A 19,405-nucleotide genomic window follows, 5' to 3' on the forward strand; every position below is an offset into this window, starting at 1 on the left:
TACACTTAACCACCATCACTGGTCCATGAAATGAGATTCAGGTCAGTTGAGCCATGTCTGACAGACATGTAGATCTCCCAAAGGAACCCATATACCAAATATTATGCTGTTACCTATATATAAGTGAGGAACTCACATGACAAATAAAACATTTTTTTTAACAATAAAAATTTAGACAGATGGAAACTTCTTAAAATAAAGCATCTGCATAAAAGGGACAAAAATCCAGGTCTCATACCTTTTGAAACTAAAGGCTCTTAAGAGCATGTTTTGTTCATCTAGGTCAATGTGCATCTTCTACAATGGATACTCTCCATCTTTGTTGACTACAATATGATTAATGACAAAATACTTGTGTTACTTGCATTTTACCCCTATGTTCTATTTTGAGCCAGGTCAGCCATCTTTGATGGCTGGTGGGGTCATCCAACACATTTTTTAAACTAGATTCCTGATGGTGATTGTGGCTAAGTTTGGGTCAGTAGTTTCAGAGGAGATTTTTGTAATCTTAAGTTAATGATGACTGACACCAAGTGATGACAAAAGTTCACTTGGCCCTTGAGGCCAGGTGACATATATACAGACATATGGAGGAATATACAATGTAGCAAAGGGGGCTTAAAAAAAAGACAAAATGACAAGTTCAACGTTCTCCCCAAAAATGAAAATATTAATTAAAATTAAAACCCACATGCACACCTTCAAACAGCCAGCAAAGTGAAAATTTTCAAGCATTCAAACTGTAGGGGGAGTTATCTGGAATTACTTTAAACCCATAATGGGAAGGAAGGACAGACGGACAGATGTAAGGGGTAAAAAAATATGCCCCAAACTTTCAGTACAGTAAGAGTTAAGACTTAATGGTTTCGTATTGAAGGTTAAGTACTTTGAATTGCTCATATGAACTACAAGCATACCAAAGAATGCATCTAGCTCATATACACATGCTCAAATAACTTATTTTTAACAAAGTAAGTGGGGTTCCCTCTGTGCACTCAACCTTCCTTCACCAATAAAAACTGACCACCAAGTAATGGCATAATAGTGTTGACAGTGGCATTAAACACCAATCAATCAATTAATCAAAAAACAAGTACTTAATCTGCTTAAATAAAACCCTGCTGTACTTCACTAATTTACTGTTATAGAAAAACTAAGACATATCTGTTAAAAAAAACTGTTTTTGAAACAGAGGTGTTCATTCCATCCTACTACAATAGGGATAAAGAATAACTGGAAGGAGCATTAAAAAGTTACACAAACATTTATTGAGTCAAAGATTTTGTAAGAAATGTATACCAAAAAACAAATTTTAAAATTTTTGAAAATAAAAAATGTTGTAAGACACATGGTTTTGACTAATTATTTCCATGATTTGAAGGCAAGATCCTCATTGTTCACTGTGATATATGTAAGTTTGTTCTATTTCTTTTGTGCAATCAACTCTTTTAATTTGTCTGCATTAGCTCCAGTGATCTCCCCTACCTGAAATACAAAGAATGTATCAAAAGTAATTCATCATTTTAATTATCGTGTTATTATATGAGATGAATAAAATAGAGTTGAGATGCCTGAATTAGGTAGCATTTGTTGTAATTCATTCAAATTGGCATATTTTACTGTATAAATTCATGTGATCAAACTTTTCTTTAAAAACCATTTTACAATTTAAGCTTATGAAACTCTTTTTATAAAAACATTTTATGTATTAGTTGTTTTGATTTTTGTGCATTTTATATCTGTATTCACTTGTGATCATAAAATCATTGCATTATTAATGTTAGCATTCAAATATACACTTCACCGTTCTATTGATTTGTTAATATAGATTCCTTTCAGAACATGTATTGATTTGTTAATATAGATTCCTTTCAGAACATGTATTGATTTTAACTAATGATGAGATACAAACATACAACTGAAATATAAATACTATGAAAATAATTTATGGATTGCAAAAAGATGATATTTTTTTATTATAATGTTTGAATTATGTGCAATGATCATTGTGGCTTTCCACTTCACAATTTCAAACATTTCCCCTTTTCTAAAGAAGCAATAACTTGCATTTGATTTTTCCTTCCCTTCAGCATGTTCAGCTACATACCCTAAAGATATTTTTAGCCTTTTTTGGTAGTATATACATGGTGACAAAATTAAGGTGTTCCCTATTTACCCCAGGTTAAAAAATTTAGCAAATTATAACATCTACCTACCTACCCCATTTATCTAAGAAAGAAACATTATGCACTAGTATTGTATTGTTAGGTCTAATATTTCATTATACAACCATGACAACAAGTGGAAATGAATTGATCTGATTTTTATAGGTTAATTAGTATGGGATTGTCAATACTCCATGTTAGAGATAAGAACTAATTTAACATTAAGTCGATTACATGTAAGTTGATTTAATAAAAGTGGGCCAACCTGGCTTAGGGGTGAAATTTGGGATGAAATTACAGACAATAAGCAGAAAAGAAAATTAATGTAGGGTTTAAGGCTTTTGAGCAATAAAAATAAAAGATTACAGGAATTAGCACCTTGTACAATAGAACTGGACAACACAGCATACCTGCCAACTGCCACTATTATTTGCAGGGGATTTCCCCATGGAGACTACCAAACAGAAATTTTGTAGGAGCAATTTTGTCCACAATTTAACCATGGGTATTAGGATTGTATAAGTATGAAGAGGCAAAAAAAAACAACATTCGAATAAATTTGAAGGCCCTTTTAAAGGTTTTGTAGGACTATGAGAGCTGACTTGCACATCATGCACATAAAACCCCCATTGGCATTTTGAAATATTGGCAGGTATGATAACTGACATGATTTAGCAATCTGTGTTATAAAATATTAGGAGAAATTATTGCAAATGAGACCAGATTAAATTACTTAGATGTTATAATTAGTAATAGTTTAATTAAAATCAAACCTCTCACTGGCTCAGACATAACTAGTGTCTAATTTTACTGATGACTTATTTAGCCATTTAAGGTATAAAATTGTATTTTCCATGAGATCTCTTCCTTTTATAAAAAAAAAAAATGATTTCAAACATTGAACTCATGTTACGCAATTGACTCTGACGTATAGAAGACATTTTTAGAATAAAAAAATGTTCTCTCTTTTTTTTTTGTTGGTTATATTGACCTGTGTACGAAATGGTGTAAGAAACAAAAAAAAAAAAAAAGCCCTGACTTCTCTTACTGACATGTCATGCTTGGGAGTCCTGCATTTGACATGCCAAACATGAATCAAAACATGTTTTATTCTACTGGTAATCAGATTGGTGTCAGTAAACCAATAGAAGGAAAGTCAAGGATACCTAACCTGAACCAAAACCAGTATTAATATTCAGTTTGCATATGTATGGCATATGATTTTAACTTACCTTTTCACCTCCTTTGTATAGCTGAAAAGTAGGCATTGCACTAATCCCACAGCTTTGTGCTAGTTCCTGAAAAATTATATACCGGAAATCATGCTGAATACAAATTATTTAAAAGGAAGTCTGTAATGAAAACTACCACGTCGGCATCATTATCAAAAAAATTGCTACATTTGGTTTGTTGTGATAGCTACATTTCTCCTAACATGAGTTAATTGTCCTTATTCTTCTTATTTTTGTTGACACAGGAAAGTCAGGAAATCAAGAATATCATGATCTGTAATATACAATTTTACTTTCTGTTTTAATTTCATCTCATAAAATTATTGAATTACTTTAAACAAATATGTGTTTAAAATAAAATACTGTACTTTATATATATTCTACCTGATTAAGTACATTGTAATACTGTAAATTCAAAAATATTGCGATGTTTTTATTATTGCAAAAAATGCAACAGAGTAAATTCAATAATATAAACTCGCAATTTGAAATATTTTATATGTCAGAATCAAACAGGATTTGTCTCAATCATAAAAATTAAATTCGCATTCAAGTCTAAAATGACAAAATCCCAATAATAAATGAATGCAATAATTTCTGAATTTACAGTACATAAATTTTGAGAACCTTTTCTTGACTTTTAATATCTGTCTTTTTTCCTTTCACCTAAATTAATACCTTATCAACATATAAAATGGAATAAATGTAGCTTTCTTTTGAAAGATGAAAACATTAAGCACTGAATAAATGCTTATTGTTGTAGAAATACAAGTTGAATTGTAAGAATACAGTTAGAAAAAAATGAGAAGAATTTTAATATCTTACATGCTTACCAAGGGTTTGAATAATTTTTTTAGTGAAAAATATAGGGTATGTTCAGCATATTTTTTGTTATGCTCAGCCTGGAATGGACATTAAAAGTTAAGAAAAACTCATCCATCATGTACATAACTAACTAACTTACTTCCTCTTCATCTACATCAACTTTTAGAAACATTACATCAGAAAACTCTTTTGCCATTTCCTGAAATAAAAATACATAACTAGAACTGTGAGCAAACTCACAAAAGAGTAACACCTGCCCTGCAATACTATTGACAAATGATTGAGGAGTTGCATTTAAAAATGAAATGTACAAGACATTAATTTTACATGTATTGACTGTATTCCATAAAGAGGTACAGTTTGATTAAAAATAGAATCTATATATATATTATAAGGACTTATAAAATGAAGACAGCAGATAAGATCATTTCCCATTTCAGTGGTTTTACACTTGTAATTTTTGGGGCCATGTAGAGCTTGCTGTTTGATATGAGCTAATGCGCTGTGTTAAAAAACTGTACTTTGACCTACATGTATAATGGTTGACTTTTTTTTCAAATTGTGACTTTGATGGAGAGTTGTCTTGTTGGCACACATTCACATCTTCTTATATCTGTTTATCAATTGACCCCCATAATTCCTTCCCCCCCCCCTTTCCAAAAATAAAATAAAAATATTTACCTCAAGATATGGTCATAATCTCAATTCCAAATTTCCAATGGAATTACCCCTTTATATACATCATAGAAACTGACATAAATAATAATGGCTAAAATTAATATGTGTACCTTAATCAGCATTTTTAAAAGTAACTTCTAAAAATAAATTGACAGCTTATCAACTCAAGACAATACAACATTTCTTTATAAATGTACATAATTTAAAAGCAGTGTAAGGGAGGTAATTCAAACATAACATTGTACTGTAGTAATTGTCCATTAACCAGGAAACCCTTGTTTTCCCCTTTTTTGCCCCTAATTCCTAAAGGGTTTGAGCCATAAACCCCCAAAGCCAATCCTAACCATCCCTTTGTGGTATAATTTCAGAGAGATCCATACACCATTCCACAAGTTATTGTATGGAAACTGGAAAAATGCTTATTAGGGCTCATAATTCCTAAACTGTTTGGAGTATAACCCCCAAAATTAATCCCAATCTTCCTTTTGTGGTTATAAACCTTGTGTTTAAATTTCATAGATTTTTATTTACTGATACTATAGTTATTGTCTGGAAACAAAATGTTTTCAGGCGATGCTGAAGCTGCAGCCGACATAATACCATTATACAACCACAAAATTTTTTGCTGTTGTATTAAAATCAAATTAAGCTGACTGAATGTAAAATTATATAGGCCTTATGTCAATGACCTAATTTTTTTTAGAATTACTACATGTAGTTGAATGAAGCACATATATTTTGTTTAAACATTTGACAAAAATATTAATGTTTTGACTGTTTACCTTACTTTCTTGTTACTTACCTGTAATTTAGGAGCAATCATTTTACATGGACCACACCAAGTGGCATAAAAATCAACAACAAGTAATTTAGATTCACTCTTTTTCAAAGTTTCAAACTCATCCTGTAAAAATATGAAATGAAGTGTCATGTTAAATATAATCTCTATATTAATTGTCAGCTAAGAGTTTTTAATTTTCATTTTTCATACTAAATTAAAGATCCTTTGTGAGTGCACTCACATACCCCATGCCCCCACATTGTCATTGGCAAACAAAAAGATTCCTAAGTGCATAGACTTATAACACCTACAAAAGTCAACAGATAAATATTGCTGGGTGATACATGTATGCACATAATCATTTAAAATATATCATCGCTATTTTACGAAATATTCCTGTGATCTTGCTAACTGATAATTTCCTTTATCAGTGAAGTCGATTGATTAGAAAAATTAATGCAAGAAACTAAGGAAGCACATGCCCGTTGTCAATGAAATTAACAATGTTGCCATAGGTAAAATATCGATAAACAGATTATCATTGGTCATCTCAACTCAATTGCTTTTTTCACTTTCCCCGTACCGACTCAAGCGAGAAAATCGTAGAAATACATTTTTTTAGTCTATAAATATCCTTGCAGTAGTATATTTAGGCCAAATTAGATGGTCTTATTTGCTTATATTGATTCTAGAAAAAACTAGAGGTTCTTAAGAGCCTGTGTCGCTCACCTTGGTCTATGTGCATATTAAACAAAAGACACAGATGGATTAATGACAAAATTGTGTTTTGATGATGGTGATGTGTTTGTAGATCTTACTTAACTGAACATTCTTCCTTCTTACAATTATTTTCATCTATAATGAACTTGGCCCATTAGTTACAGAGGAAAATATTTTGTTAAAAATTAAAAAAAATATTTTTTTTTAATGAAAATTGTTTAAAATTGACTGTAAAGGGCAATAACTCCTTAAGGGGTCAACTGACCATTTTGGTCATGTTGAATTATTTGTAGATCTTACTTTTCTGAACATTATTGCTGTTTACAGTTTATCTCTATCTACAATATTCAAGATAATAACCAATAAAGGGCTGCGCTTTAGCGCATGATATGCCCGTTGCTCTTTTAACTTCGTTTTCCCGTTGTCTACCCAAGTTCTGGGATATCGGACAAAGTATGTAAAACTACGTAAATATAAACAAGATGTTTATTTTAAAGACATATAAATGGTTGAACATAAGTTTACATAAATAAATATACGGTGGTGGCTAGTCTACTTGTATAAATAAAGGTTCCATCGCAAGCCAAAGTATGAGCGTCTGCTCATTTCAAATCCTTAGTGTAGACTGCCCCGAACCCGGTGAGTGACGTCATACTTATAGTTCCTATGGACAAGGAGCCCGGCCGGGCACGTGCCAGAACAGGAAGTCCCGACAAGGATAATTTCATGGCCGGTCTCGGAAGAAAGAGTTACGGAACTATAAGTAATTCTAAAGTTAACCAATTTCCCCAAATAAATAGAATATAGACAAGTAAACAAAGTGACCACCATTACACTCCCCCTCTCTTAAGACATAATGTGCCCACACATTAGTCCAAAGGTCGGTGAGGTATACTTACCAAAATTTAGAATACAGACACATATAATTATCAACACTTATAAGAAAACGTAAAATCTAAAATTTATAAAAATGGAAAGGGAGCTTATGTCAATAGATATAAACAATTTATCAAAGTTGCATAAAATTTTGTGAAAGTGTTAGTTATTGTCCCAAAATTGGAAAATCCCCCCTTTATAAGCATAAAAATTCATAACACGGAAATGTAAAATCTGAAATTTATAAAAATTGAAAGGGAGCTTACATCAATAGATATAAACAATTCACCAAAGTTTCATGGACATTGGTGAAAGCCTTTTTGAGTTATTGTCCGAAGTGTTGAAAATCCCCCTTTTTTTTATGAATAAAGCCCCATAAATCCAAAACTTAAAATCTGAAATTTATAAAAATTGAAAGGGAGCTTACATCAATAGATATAAACAATTCACCAAAGTTTCATGGACATTGGTGAAAGCCTTTTTGAGTTATTGTCCGAAGTGTTGAAAATCCCCCCTTTTTTATGAATAAAGCCCCATAAATCCAAAACTTAAAATCTGAAATTAAAAACAAACGAAAGGGAGCTTACGTCAATAGATATAAACAATTCACTTAAGTTTCATGGAAATTGGTGAAAGTGTTTTTGAGTTATTGTCCGAAGTGCGGACGACGGACGGACAGACGGACGGACGGACAACGGTATACCATAATACGCCCTGTCTAAAAGACGACGGGCGTATAAAAACGGCAAACTTTCCTTAAAAATTACCAATTCATGGGCAGCAACCCAACAACTAGTCCGATTCGTCTGAAAATTTCAGGTCAGATAGATCTAACCTTGATAAAAAAATTTAACCCCTATGTTCGATTTGCTCTAAATGCTTTGGTTTCAGAGTTAGTTATAAGCCAAAAATTTTACCCCTATGTTCTATTTTTAGCCATGGTGGCCATCTTGGTTGGTTGGCTGGGTCACCGCACACATTTTTAAGACTAGATACCTCAATGATGAATGTGGCCAAGTGTGGTTAAATTTGGCCAGGAGTTTCAGAGGAGAAGATTTTTGTAAAAGTTAACGATGACGGACGACGCCGCCTGATGCCAAGTGATGAGGAAAGCTAGCTAAAATGGTTCAATATTTCTTTCTGATACACACCTCTACAATAGCATGTCTTTACTTATTCTACAAAGTTTCATGAAATTCTGTTACATGGTTTCAGAGGAGTTGCAATGACAAAGTGTTGCAGTAATAAAATTATTTAGGCCTAAATTTTGAAGATAAAATCATAAAAGGCACATTACTCCTAATAAAAAAATCAATTCTTAATTTCCTGTCGAAATGCACATCTACAATACTACATAGTATGTCCTTGTTATCTACTAACTGTCTACACTATTTCAAGAAATTATATAAGTTGGATTGTTTCAGAGAAGTAAAAATGACAAGAACAGGACAAACTGGCTAGTTTATTGAGGCCAATAAAGTTGAAAGGTGCATACATTTGTAACTCATAGAAAAAATCAAAGAGAAGATTACTCTGAGGGATACGATTGCCAGTGTTTCATTGACACATGTATACATGTAGCTGGATAATATTATTTTCAAAAATAGCCGATCCCAGATAAAAGTGTATGAACAATGTAATTAGGCCTATTGTATTTTTTTTGTACTATCAATTTCAAGTTTACTTTCCACAGCAGTCACTGAGACTCAGAGTGAGAGAAAGTATTTCACTTCGTATCTTATCACCTATTTTCCTGTACGTTAATTCTAGGAGGAACCCCATTCCTAACTCTTTAAATATTTAATTTCCTTTGGGTCAGTGATCATGACTCCTTTCCGTACACATTCATGGGTTTAAATTGCGATCGTTTTTAATATCATACGACATTTATTGATAGAACGAGCTAATACTCGACGTGTTGTTTTGATTCAGAATTCACGGAATTTACTTCCGGAAGGGAGACAACTCGAAACGATAATATGGAAGACTCCATTTCACCTGAAGGTTTGTTCTATAATGCGGACTACATTTATTTTAATTTAGATGATGCATATGATTTAAAATTATGCAACAATAACCCTCAATAGCAGACATACATAGAAAAGATCCCATGAGTTATAAATTAGTTAATTAAGTGGGGAATCCAGAGCAACCATTCAATCTAAAACCCCTTGAAGTCAAGAAACTATACGCATGCGCATAATTCCAAAACAAACCCTGGAGCAAGAACGTATATTAAATGTTTATTAAACGACCTAGATGGTTCTCTATTTCTTTATGGAAGTACAATCTCAAATATCAGTTTCATAACGGTAACATATAAGAACCAGATGCTCCGCAGGGCGCAGCTTTATATGACCGCAGAGGTTGAACCCTGAACGGTTGGGGCAAGTATGGACACAACATTCAAGCTGGATTCAACTCTAAATTTGGATTGTGATTAAACAGTTGACACAGCATAGGTTTCTGACACAGAATGAATGTGGTCTAATAAACTTAAAATTTGTTTTTTTGCCTTTGAGCAATTCACTATGCTGTTGAATATTAATCCTCTCAAAAAAATGTTTGAAGAAATTTTCTTTTCATTTATGAAATCTGAAATGAGAAAAATTGAACCCCCCCCTCCCCTTTTTTCACATCCCCCTTTCCCTTATTCCAAAATTGATCTCAATTCAAATTTCTAATGGAGTTTGCAACAATAACTACTCATTTAAGTACATCATAAAATATTAAAATGTAAAGAAAAGTGCTAGTTATCACTGAATGGTAAAGATTGTTTTAATTTATCAGTTGGTAGTAAAAGTGAATATACATTGTATATTGTATAAAACAATGATTTAAGTTGATTCAACTACTATTCTGGACAAAGAAAGATAACTCCAATTGAAAATTTCTTGCTATTGCGTAATATTGTGCAATTAGATATTTCTTGCTATTGCGCAATACTGTGCAATTGAAAATACTTGCTATTGCACAATACTGTGTAATTGAAGATTTTTTGCTATTGCGCAATACTGTGCAATTGAAGATTTCTTGCTATTGCTGAATACTGTGCAATTGAAAATTTCTTGCTATTGCACAATACTTAATATAATAATTTTGGATCCTGATTTGAACCAACTTGAAAACTGGGCCCATAATCAAAGATCTAAGTACATGTTTAGATTCAGCATATCAAAAAAGCCCAAGAATTCAATTTTTGTTAAAATCAAACTTAGTTTAATTTTGAACCCTTCGGACTTTAATGTAGACCAATTTGAAAACGGGACCAAAAATTAGGAATCCACATACACAGTTAGATTTGGCATATCAAAGAACCCCAATTATTCAATTTTTGATGAAATCAAACAAAGTTTAATTTTGGACCACAATTTGGACCAACTTGAAAACTGGCCCCATAATCAAAAATCTAAGTACATTTTTAGATTCAGCATATCAAAGAACCCCAATTATTCAATTTTTGATGAAATCAAACAAAGTTAAAATTTGGACCAACTTGAAAACTGGGCCAATAATCAAAAAACCCCAAAGATTCAATTTTTGTTAAAATCAAACTAAGTTTAATTTTGGACCCTTTGGACCTTAATGTAGACCAATTTGTAAATGGGACCAAAAATTAAGAATCTACATACACAGTTAGATTCGGCATATCAAAGAACCCCAATTATTCAATTTTTTATGAAATCAAACAAAGTTAAAATTTGGACCAACTTGAAAACTGGGCCAATAATCAAAAAACCCCAAAGATTCAATTTTTGTTAAAATCAAACTAAGTTTAATTTTGGACCCTTTGGACCTTAATGTAGACCAATTTGTAAATGGGACCAAAAATTAAGAATCTACATACACAGTTAGATTCGGCATATCAAAGAACCCCAATTATTCAATTTTTTATGAAATCAAACAAAGTTCAATTTTGGACCCTTTGGGCCCCTTATTCCAAAACTGTTGGGACCAAAACTCCCAAAATCTAACCCAACCTTCCTTTTATGTTCATAAACCTTATGTTTAAATTTCATAGATTTCTATTCACTTATACTTAAGTTATGGTGCGAAAACCAAGAATAATGCTTTTTTGGGTCCCTTTTTGGCCCCTTATTCCTAAACTGTTGGGATCTCAACTCCCAAAATCAATCCCAACCTTCCTTTTGTGGTCATAAACATTGTGTCAAAATTTCATAGATTTCTATTTACTTAAACTAAAGTTATAGTGGGAAAAATGCTTAATTGGGCCCTTTTTGGCCCCTAATTCCTAAATTCAATGTTGGGACCAAAACTCACAAAATCTTTTACTAAAGTTAGAGTGCGAAAACTAAAAGTATTCGGACGACGAGGACGACACAGACAACGACGCCAACATGATACCAATTTTTGCAGTCGTATAAAAACTCCACTTCAGTTCTTATATGACAGAAATAGATTTATCGGAATTCAGAGAACTCTTGTATTTTATCAAAACTGGGAATTCCCTCTGACGTGTTTCTAAATTTATATGCTTTATTCTGATTTTCTGTGTTGTCAAAAACACGCAAATAAGTCAAGGGAATTATCAAACATGAAGATTATGAAAAGAACATTATAGGAAAGTTGTTTAAGTTGAACCCCTTTGTTTGTTTTTACCTTTTAAAGCAAGACAATCATAAGAATCTTAGATGTTCCTTAATGTTTAGAATAAAACGATTGACGTGAGGGCAATGCTCTGAGCCACCGGTATAAGTCTACAGATTGATTGAAAGCAATCGTATCCCAAAAACTGAATCACAATTTCCTGTCAATATGCACACCTACATAGTACATGTATCACAGTATGTTCTTTATTATCTACAAAGTCTCATGAAATTCTGTTGTGTAGTTTAGGAGGAATTGAGATGACGAACAGTTGAAGAAGTATATTGAGGACAATAAGTGCAAAGGGGCATAAGTTGGATAAGAGAGTTGTCTAATTGGCACTCATACCACATCTTCTTACATGTATATCTAATAACACTTACAAAAAAAATTGAATCATAATTTCCTGTCGATATGCACGTCAACATATTGAGTATGTCCTGTAAATTATCTACAAAGTTTCATGAAATTCTGTTGTTTGGATTCAGATGAGTTGCGATGACAAGAACAGGACTGATGGACAGACGGGTCAAAAACATTATACCTGATGCAAAAATTGCTTGGGGTATAATATAAATTGGGAGTATTTTTTGAATTCTATATTATTCTTGTGTATTTTGTGATAATTTTCATGTGTTTTCAGTTGAGCAAGCTTTACCATATTTACTGGTAGGAAGCCACAGTCTTACATACATGTATGCTAGTGCTGAAATTGAAATTAAACACCAATCAATCAAGTTGTCAATCAATCAATCAATCTAATGTCATGGATATTAAGATGATAATTGTTTAAATCTAAAATTACATGATCATTCAATTTATGTTACCCATGATACCAGTGATAAAAAAAATTGGTCAATATTTGGCATGTAAAACATTTTTTGTAAAATGTGTTCACTGGTTATTTTTGGCAGTCCTGCGATCAATGCAAGTCTTCTACATGTATATCAGTTTTTTTCTAAAAAATTATAATCATATCGCATAAGTTATTCACTAGGACCTTTAAATTTCTTCTAAGAGAAATCCATCACTCATTAGAAGAAATTTAAAGGTCCCAGTAAATAAACTCCACTGAGAACAATACCTAATTGTATTCCTTCAATGGGACAGTTCATTGTTCGAAAAATTAAAATTGACACCTGATAAAGCTACTTAAAATTAGAAAAAGATTTAATTTTTAAAGATGCAATAATTTATATTATTGTATAGCAATATAATATTCCCCACAGAAAGTAACCAAAAGTTAGCGTGCAATAAATTCTAATATTGCACTAGTGCAATAAATCTTCAAAATTCATGACGTCATCAACGACAAAATCTTAGTTTTTACTTTCAAATATTATATTGCTATACAATAAAAGGGTTATTGCATGAATATTGGGGAATATTGTCCCTCGTAGAACATATATTGCACTCGCAAGCTTGTGCAATATAAAGTTCTACTCGGGACAATATTCCCCAATATTCATGCAATAACCCTATATAATAATACAAAATGTACAAAGAACTGTTATCATATCATTCTAAAAAATGTACCTACTGTTGAGAATTGTATTCTTTCAACATGTTCAATGGGACAGTTCATTGTTCATGTTGTTCCAAAAATTTAAATTGACACAGGTATATAAAGTTACTGAAAATGCGGAAATGTTTCATTTCTTACACAATAATTTATATAATAATACAAAGATATGAATAATTTTAAGTCAGTGTTAAATGGTAAAAATTAGAACCCATATAAATTTAAAAGTTCATGTTTATTGTTAAGCTGCACACCAAAAATTTAAATAAATTTTAGTTTTTTATAATTATAATATAGAATAGAATATTTTTATACACCAAATTAGGGCCCAGAAGGGCATATTATACTACTGGCATATATATATAACGTGACGGTACCCGAATTGCACCTATTTTGACAGTTTTTTCACCTACGTTTTTTTATGATCAAGAAATAAATGTCCTTAATGTGTCTATTTTGTAGCCCTATCCTTCTTTATTGTATAGGTACACCAATTTAATTTTTAATCCATTTTGAGTCATAAAAAAATGGGTTTGAATCAACCTCCAAACTATCCATGATTCTGTCAGTCAGGGGTACTACTTGTACAAGTGTATTTTATTTACTTGAAGAAGTAAAAAAAAAATATACACATATAAGTAAATTTGTAGGATACTTATATAAGTGAATTTTATTTACTTGTATAGGTAAAAAAAAATTGGCTTAGTTATGTCCCTTGGTCATTCAGAATTTTTTACTTGTGTAAGTAAAAAAATCATCCTTTCTTCTTTTCTTGAATTCTTAAGATTTCTTTGCTCTAATAGAATTTTAAATTGTGTACCCTTTACATATGTCTTTACTAATCATTTAAATGTAATTTCATTGACAATGAAAATCCCATTTGTCTGTTATCTTCACAACACTGCTCATTTACAAGCCCCAAAGGAGCAATTTTTGATTGTCTTACACAAATATACAAGATCTTTGCTTGAAATCAGTTTCTTTGATGAATTAATGAGATGAAACATTGAACTTTAATTAAAAAATTTGAGCAAGCCTGGGAAAAATCATTAAAGGCATGATTTTACATCTCAAAACTTGAGGATTTTTGTGGGATTGTAAGAAAAATTTACTAATACAAGTAAATTTTTTAGAAAATTAAGGGGAGATTATTCAAACATTATTTATTTACTTAAATGTGTATACTTTTTTTTACTTCTTCAAGTAAATAAAATACACTTGTACAAGTAGTACCCATGACTGTCTGTAATGAGGAGTATCCAAATTGCATCCATGCTTAAATTCACATTGTCAAAAGTCCAATAACCGAGCTTTTGTTTAATTTCTTCAAATATTTTGAACAATTGGATATTAGTCCATGCTTACTAACTCTTCATATTTTACGAAATGGATACTTATAATATATTGTATTTGCTAATTTTAAAACGATGACATTTTGATGACGTCGCATGATGACGTTTTCGTACATTTTTGCTTTTTCAGTAAACAGTACATCTGTTGATAAATACCGTGAACGTTTAGTGTATATCTAAATATGTTTACCTATGTTAAAAGACGTGCATAGTATCAAATCACAAAAATACAAATTGTTAAGTCTCTAGGAAATCTTGTAAGATTTCCGTTGCTATTTTTACTAAATAGTTGCAATTTGGGTACTCGGTGCAATTTGGGTACACTTACGTTACAAACAATATTATTAAAATAGATCTATAAACAATAACATATGCAATATACATGTAACATGTGTAATAAAAACAACATATATATATATATATATACATGTATATACATGTACTACAGAAAATACACACAACGCCTGCGTCCTAGATTTTTTTTTAAATTGCCTTGCCAGATGTCATAATTATTTGAACTAGTATAATGCCTTAAGGTATAAATTCATGATCATTTATGTATGCATGTTTGTATATACATCATTAGTCATGATGACATGTCATTATAAATAAGGTGCACAGATACACTAGACTGCAAAGTGCTAAAATTATACAGAATATAAAGGGGAAAAAATATATAACACAACTATAAACATTAAAAATTAAAATTTGGGGGCAATAAAAATATTTCACCTGTGCAATGTGCGGGGAAAAGCGTTCAACAACGTCAACGTGTTCACCATATTCGCTTAAAGTTATCAGAGACATATATACACATATATATGTCTCTGAAGTTATCGCTTAAAATATAATGATTTTCAATGTGTGATTCTATTTGCATCAATTTTACCTGATTAACTAGTTTTATTAAAGATTCGTCTGACATCTTCACACTGTTACTTTTATAAGCTCCACAAGGCTATCAACATGGAAATCCGCGAAAATTATAATGACCGGAAGCTTCTATATTCCGTAAACTGGATCCCTCACCTGTACATTCTCTCGACAGAGATGCGGCGATGTGCAGGCACAGTACCCAGGTCACATGCAATTAACCTTGACGAGATGCTACACGCCCTACAAATGTTTTAGTGAATATTGGAATGTAAAAATTGAAATTTAAAGATAGAAAAATAAATAATACTTTTATACATAGAATAATTACATTTTTTTTATACTGATTTCAGACAAATCACTAATCTTTAAAAGTAACAAATTAGAATGTGATGCTTTCTAGAGTGGGGTGCTCATTTTCGCCGGGGACACAATTTCGCCGTTTAAGGATTTTGAGGTGTAAAATGGAAGAAATGTACCCGTAAATTATATTTTTATAACAAATATAATATTTTTTTAAACTGAGACAAAATTGCGGCTCCTACCGAAAATGACCGAAAAACGGATGTAACGATTTTCGGACAATTTCCTGAATAAAAAACACGATTTCAAAGAAGTATTTCTAAGTAAATATTTGACTGAATGCCCTACTTTTGAATTCTTTATACCTTTGAAATGTCTGCTATTCATCTATAATGCAATTGATTTGATAAAAATTGTTAAAAGCTGCGGTTATTTGGTTTTAAATAGATGAGTAAAAACGACGAATATGTGTCCCCCATTGACAAAACATCCGGAAATTTCAAACACCCTTTAAGGTAGATAGGGTGTCTTCCTCCATCTTGGATTTTGAAATACCAGAAAACAAGGTCTATATCTTTGAAAAAATGTGCAAATTTTTAGATAAGTAGGTAATTCATGTGTAAGATTTTTCATTATAATATAGAAAATGCAATGTTTTATCATATTTATGGTTGTGTTTTACCATTAACCGAATACTTTTGTTTGATTCAATTTTTTCCAACTTCGCCAAATAAGGGGAGATAACTCAAATGCAAGGGCAGATAATCCAGATGGTGTTATTTTTACAATAGAATGTGTTAGGAATTTACCAATTTTATTATGTAGCAAGAAAACGAGTTCGGTGACCCTCATTTTTCTTTCTCTTATCTGAAAGAATAATATTGCAGCCATCTTCTCATATTTTATCTAAAAATTCTATGGTGTAGTTTTTGTTTTAATGAGGAAAATTGGGTTTTCCATGCATATTCCATACTAAATCTGACAATTTTGCACAACCTGTAGTGTGAAAATAAGTCCGGTGACCCATTCTTTTAATTAATGTTTTGAAACAAGCAGGTTATAAACTACATTTTGGCAAATTATCAAAAAATTCTATGGATTATAATTTAGACACCCCTTCTACCTTAATCTAACTTTCAGATGATTTTCTTAAAACAAACCGGTTTTCAAGCTTAAGTATATTTTGCATTTAAAGTTATCTTCATATATATAGAAATATCAGTATACTTCAAAATCATTTAGACCTGAACATAAACTGTAGAAAACATGGAAAGATGTGGCGAAAATGAGCACCCACTCTACTTGTTTTTGTGTTTTGATGGGCAAAGATTATTTATCATATTTTTTCATTTTCATTGAGTCTATTAAAATTTTCTATACTTTTAGCCTTTGTTATTTTTTTTTAATAAAAACTCGTCTAATGGAAACGTTTTTCCTGCAATACAAAACAAAATGTTTCAAAAGTTCATCCTCAATTGGATTGCAGGTGTAACCGGAGGGTTTTTTACGTTCGGCATATTTTCTGTGTCAATTTTTACATATTTTACCCCAGACCGTGTAAAGAGTATTTATCGGAATCATGAGTCTCTGGTCCTTCATGTGTGGCTTTGTAGGACTTAGGGAGCTACCATTTGATTTTTATGGGGGGGGGGGGGGGGGCTAGGATGAAATTTGAAAAAAATAGGCAGGACAGGAGTTTTGAGTAAAAAAAAAAGGCAGGATGAGACAATTGCCCCCCCCCCCCTAAAAATCAAATGGTAGCTCCCTTAACACTATCAAGTTTTCATAGTTTATCAATAAATTACAATTTAGCAAATATCAACAATAATGTAAATATAAAAGTATTCAAATGTAAATAAGTTAAAACTCACATAAAAGTGACAAAATATGGTGAGGTCTGTGCAAGACCAGCAAGACTGAAGATAGACATTTTGTTCTATAAATAACAATGTCATCTTTCAGTCAGTGGTAAGGTCTGTGCAAGACCATCAAGCTTGACTGGCTATACAGCTCTTGCACGGTCAGCCAACTTGGGTCAGCCATTTAACAACAACAAATGGAAGCTTTTAACGACCTTGACTGGCTATACAGCCCTTGCATGCACGGTCGGTATTTCATTTTCAAGCCGGGAAGTAATGTTGTTTCAAAAATAGGCTCTCCGCCACACAGGACTGACACAACCGGTTTTCCATAGGGATTTTTATGTGTCTCCCCAAGGATGTATAACTAACATATAATATACGTCCTTGGTCTCCCTTTTTCTATTAACAAATTATGATCACTTAATCTTAATTTAGTGATACTACGTCTATTTTCAAATATATATATAAGAATTCAGATATGTTTCTATTTTATTACTTTGTTTTAATGTTTTATATAATAGAAGTTTACTGTTATTGTGTATTTTCTCAAATGTATGTTTATATAATTTTCCTTTTTAACTTTTAATTCATGCAGTTTTAAGTGTTTTTATTTGGATTAGATTATTCAGGGACTTTCTATAAAGTTAGTGTAGAAAGTCCCGCTGGATTTTTACACTCCTCAATATGCTTAAAATCTACATTTGCTTCCTTTGCAATGTTTTGTATACGTAAACCATGTGTAACATCCTGCATGCAGAGTCTAGATTCTTTGATAGAGCGAAAGCTTCATACAATAAGGGACTATACAATTATTTAGAAGTCTTGTTAAATATAGCATAAACTTTGGACCTTTATTTTCAATTCTAATGGATAGCGACTCAGTTCATTCTTTTCTTACTGCAGAATTTGATGCATTCTTTCGGTTCCCAAAATATTTTTACAAAATGATAAATGAAGTTTTTCAAAACAAATTTTATCAGTAAAATCAGGAAAGTCAATTTCTTTATGAGATACATTTGCCCTCTTGACAGCTCTATATAATGTTATATATGATATATATATGTATCTATAAAAATAACCTCTGAATTATATGTAGCAATTGGCTTCACCATAGCATTAAACAAACTACATATGCTACATAATGTATAAATACTTTCTTATAAGATCTTATATCGTACGGATTTTTTCTCAGCAGTGGGAGTTAATTCCCTGACCGTGAGTTTTTTTTAAAGTTTCATCTTGCAGATTATATGCAGGCAAAATTTTGATGTTTGTGATAAAAAAATTCTCTAATCGACGATGTTGAAATTAGTAGGAGTAATTAAAATAACAATACTTTCAAAAGTGTTTTTTTTAAGAAAAGAGGGGCGCAGTTGGTTCCCACTGGAGTGCTTATTGATTTGCGAAAAACATGTCCTCCAAACGTAACAAATATGTTGTCAATCAAGATATCAAACATCTTGATAATGTCATTTTCAGCTGAGAAGTTTATGTTTGAATCAGAATGATTTATTTTTGAAGTAGATTGGATTTATTGACAATTCCTCCCTAATTAGTCTAGATAAGATACTTAAGATGTATTTATATGTCTCTGAAATAACATTTTCG

General features: G+C 31.5%; 1 protein-coding gene across 1 annotated transcript; it reads right to left on the reverse strand.

Moving 5' to 3' along the window:
• Positions 1-1,245: 1,245 nt before the first annotated feature.
• On the reverse strand, positions 1,246-15,866 carry LOC143079733 (uncharacterized). The gene is made up of 5 exons (XM_076255284.1): positions 15,649-15,866; positions 5,703-5,804; positions 4,362-4,421; positions 3,398-3,463; positions 1,246-1,485 (listed from the first exon to the last, which is right to left on the reverse strand). The coding sequence occupies exons 1-5, from the start codon at positions 15,682-15,684 to the stop codon at positions 1,423-1,425; spliced, it is 327 nt and encodes a 108-aa protein (XP_076111399.1). The 5' UTR covers positions 15,685-15,866; the 3' UTR covers positions 1,246-1,422.
• Between the last annotated feature and the right edge of the window lie 3,539 nt (positions 15,867-19,405).

The sequence above is a fragment of the Mytilus galloprovincialis genome, chromosome 1 (genome assembly GCF_965363235.1).
Source record: "Mytilus galloprovincialis chromosome 1, xbMytGall1.hap1.1, whole genome shotgun sequence".
In the NCBI taxonomy this organism is placed as follows: Eukaryota; Metazoa; Mollusca; class Bivalvia; order Mytilida; family Mytilidae; genus Mytilus; species Mytilus galloprovincialis.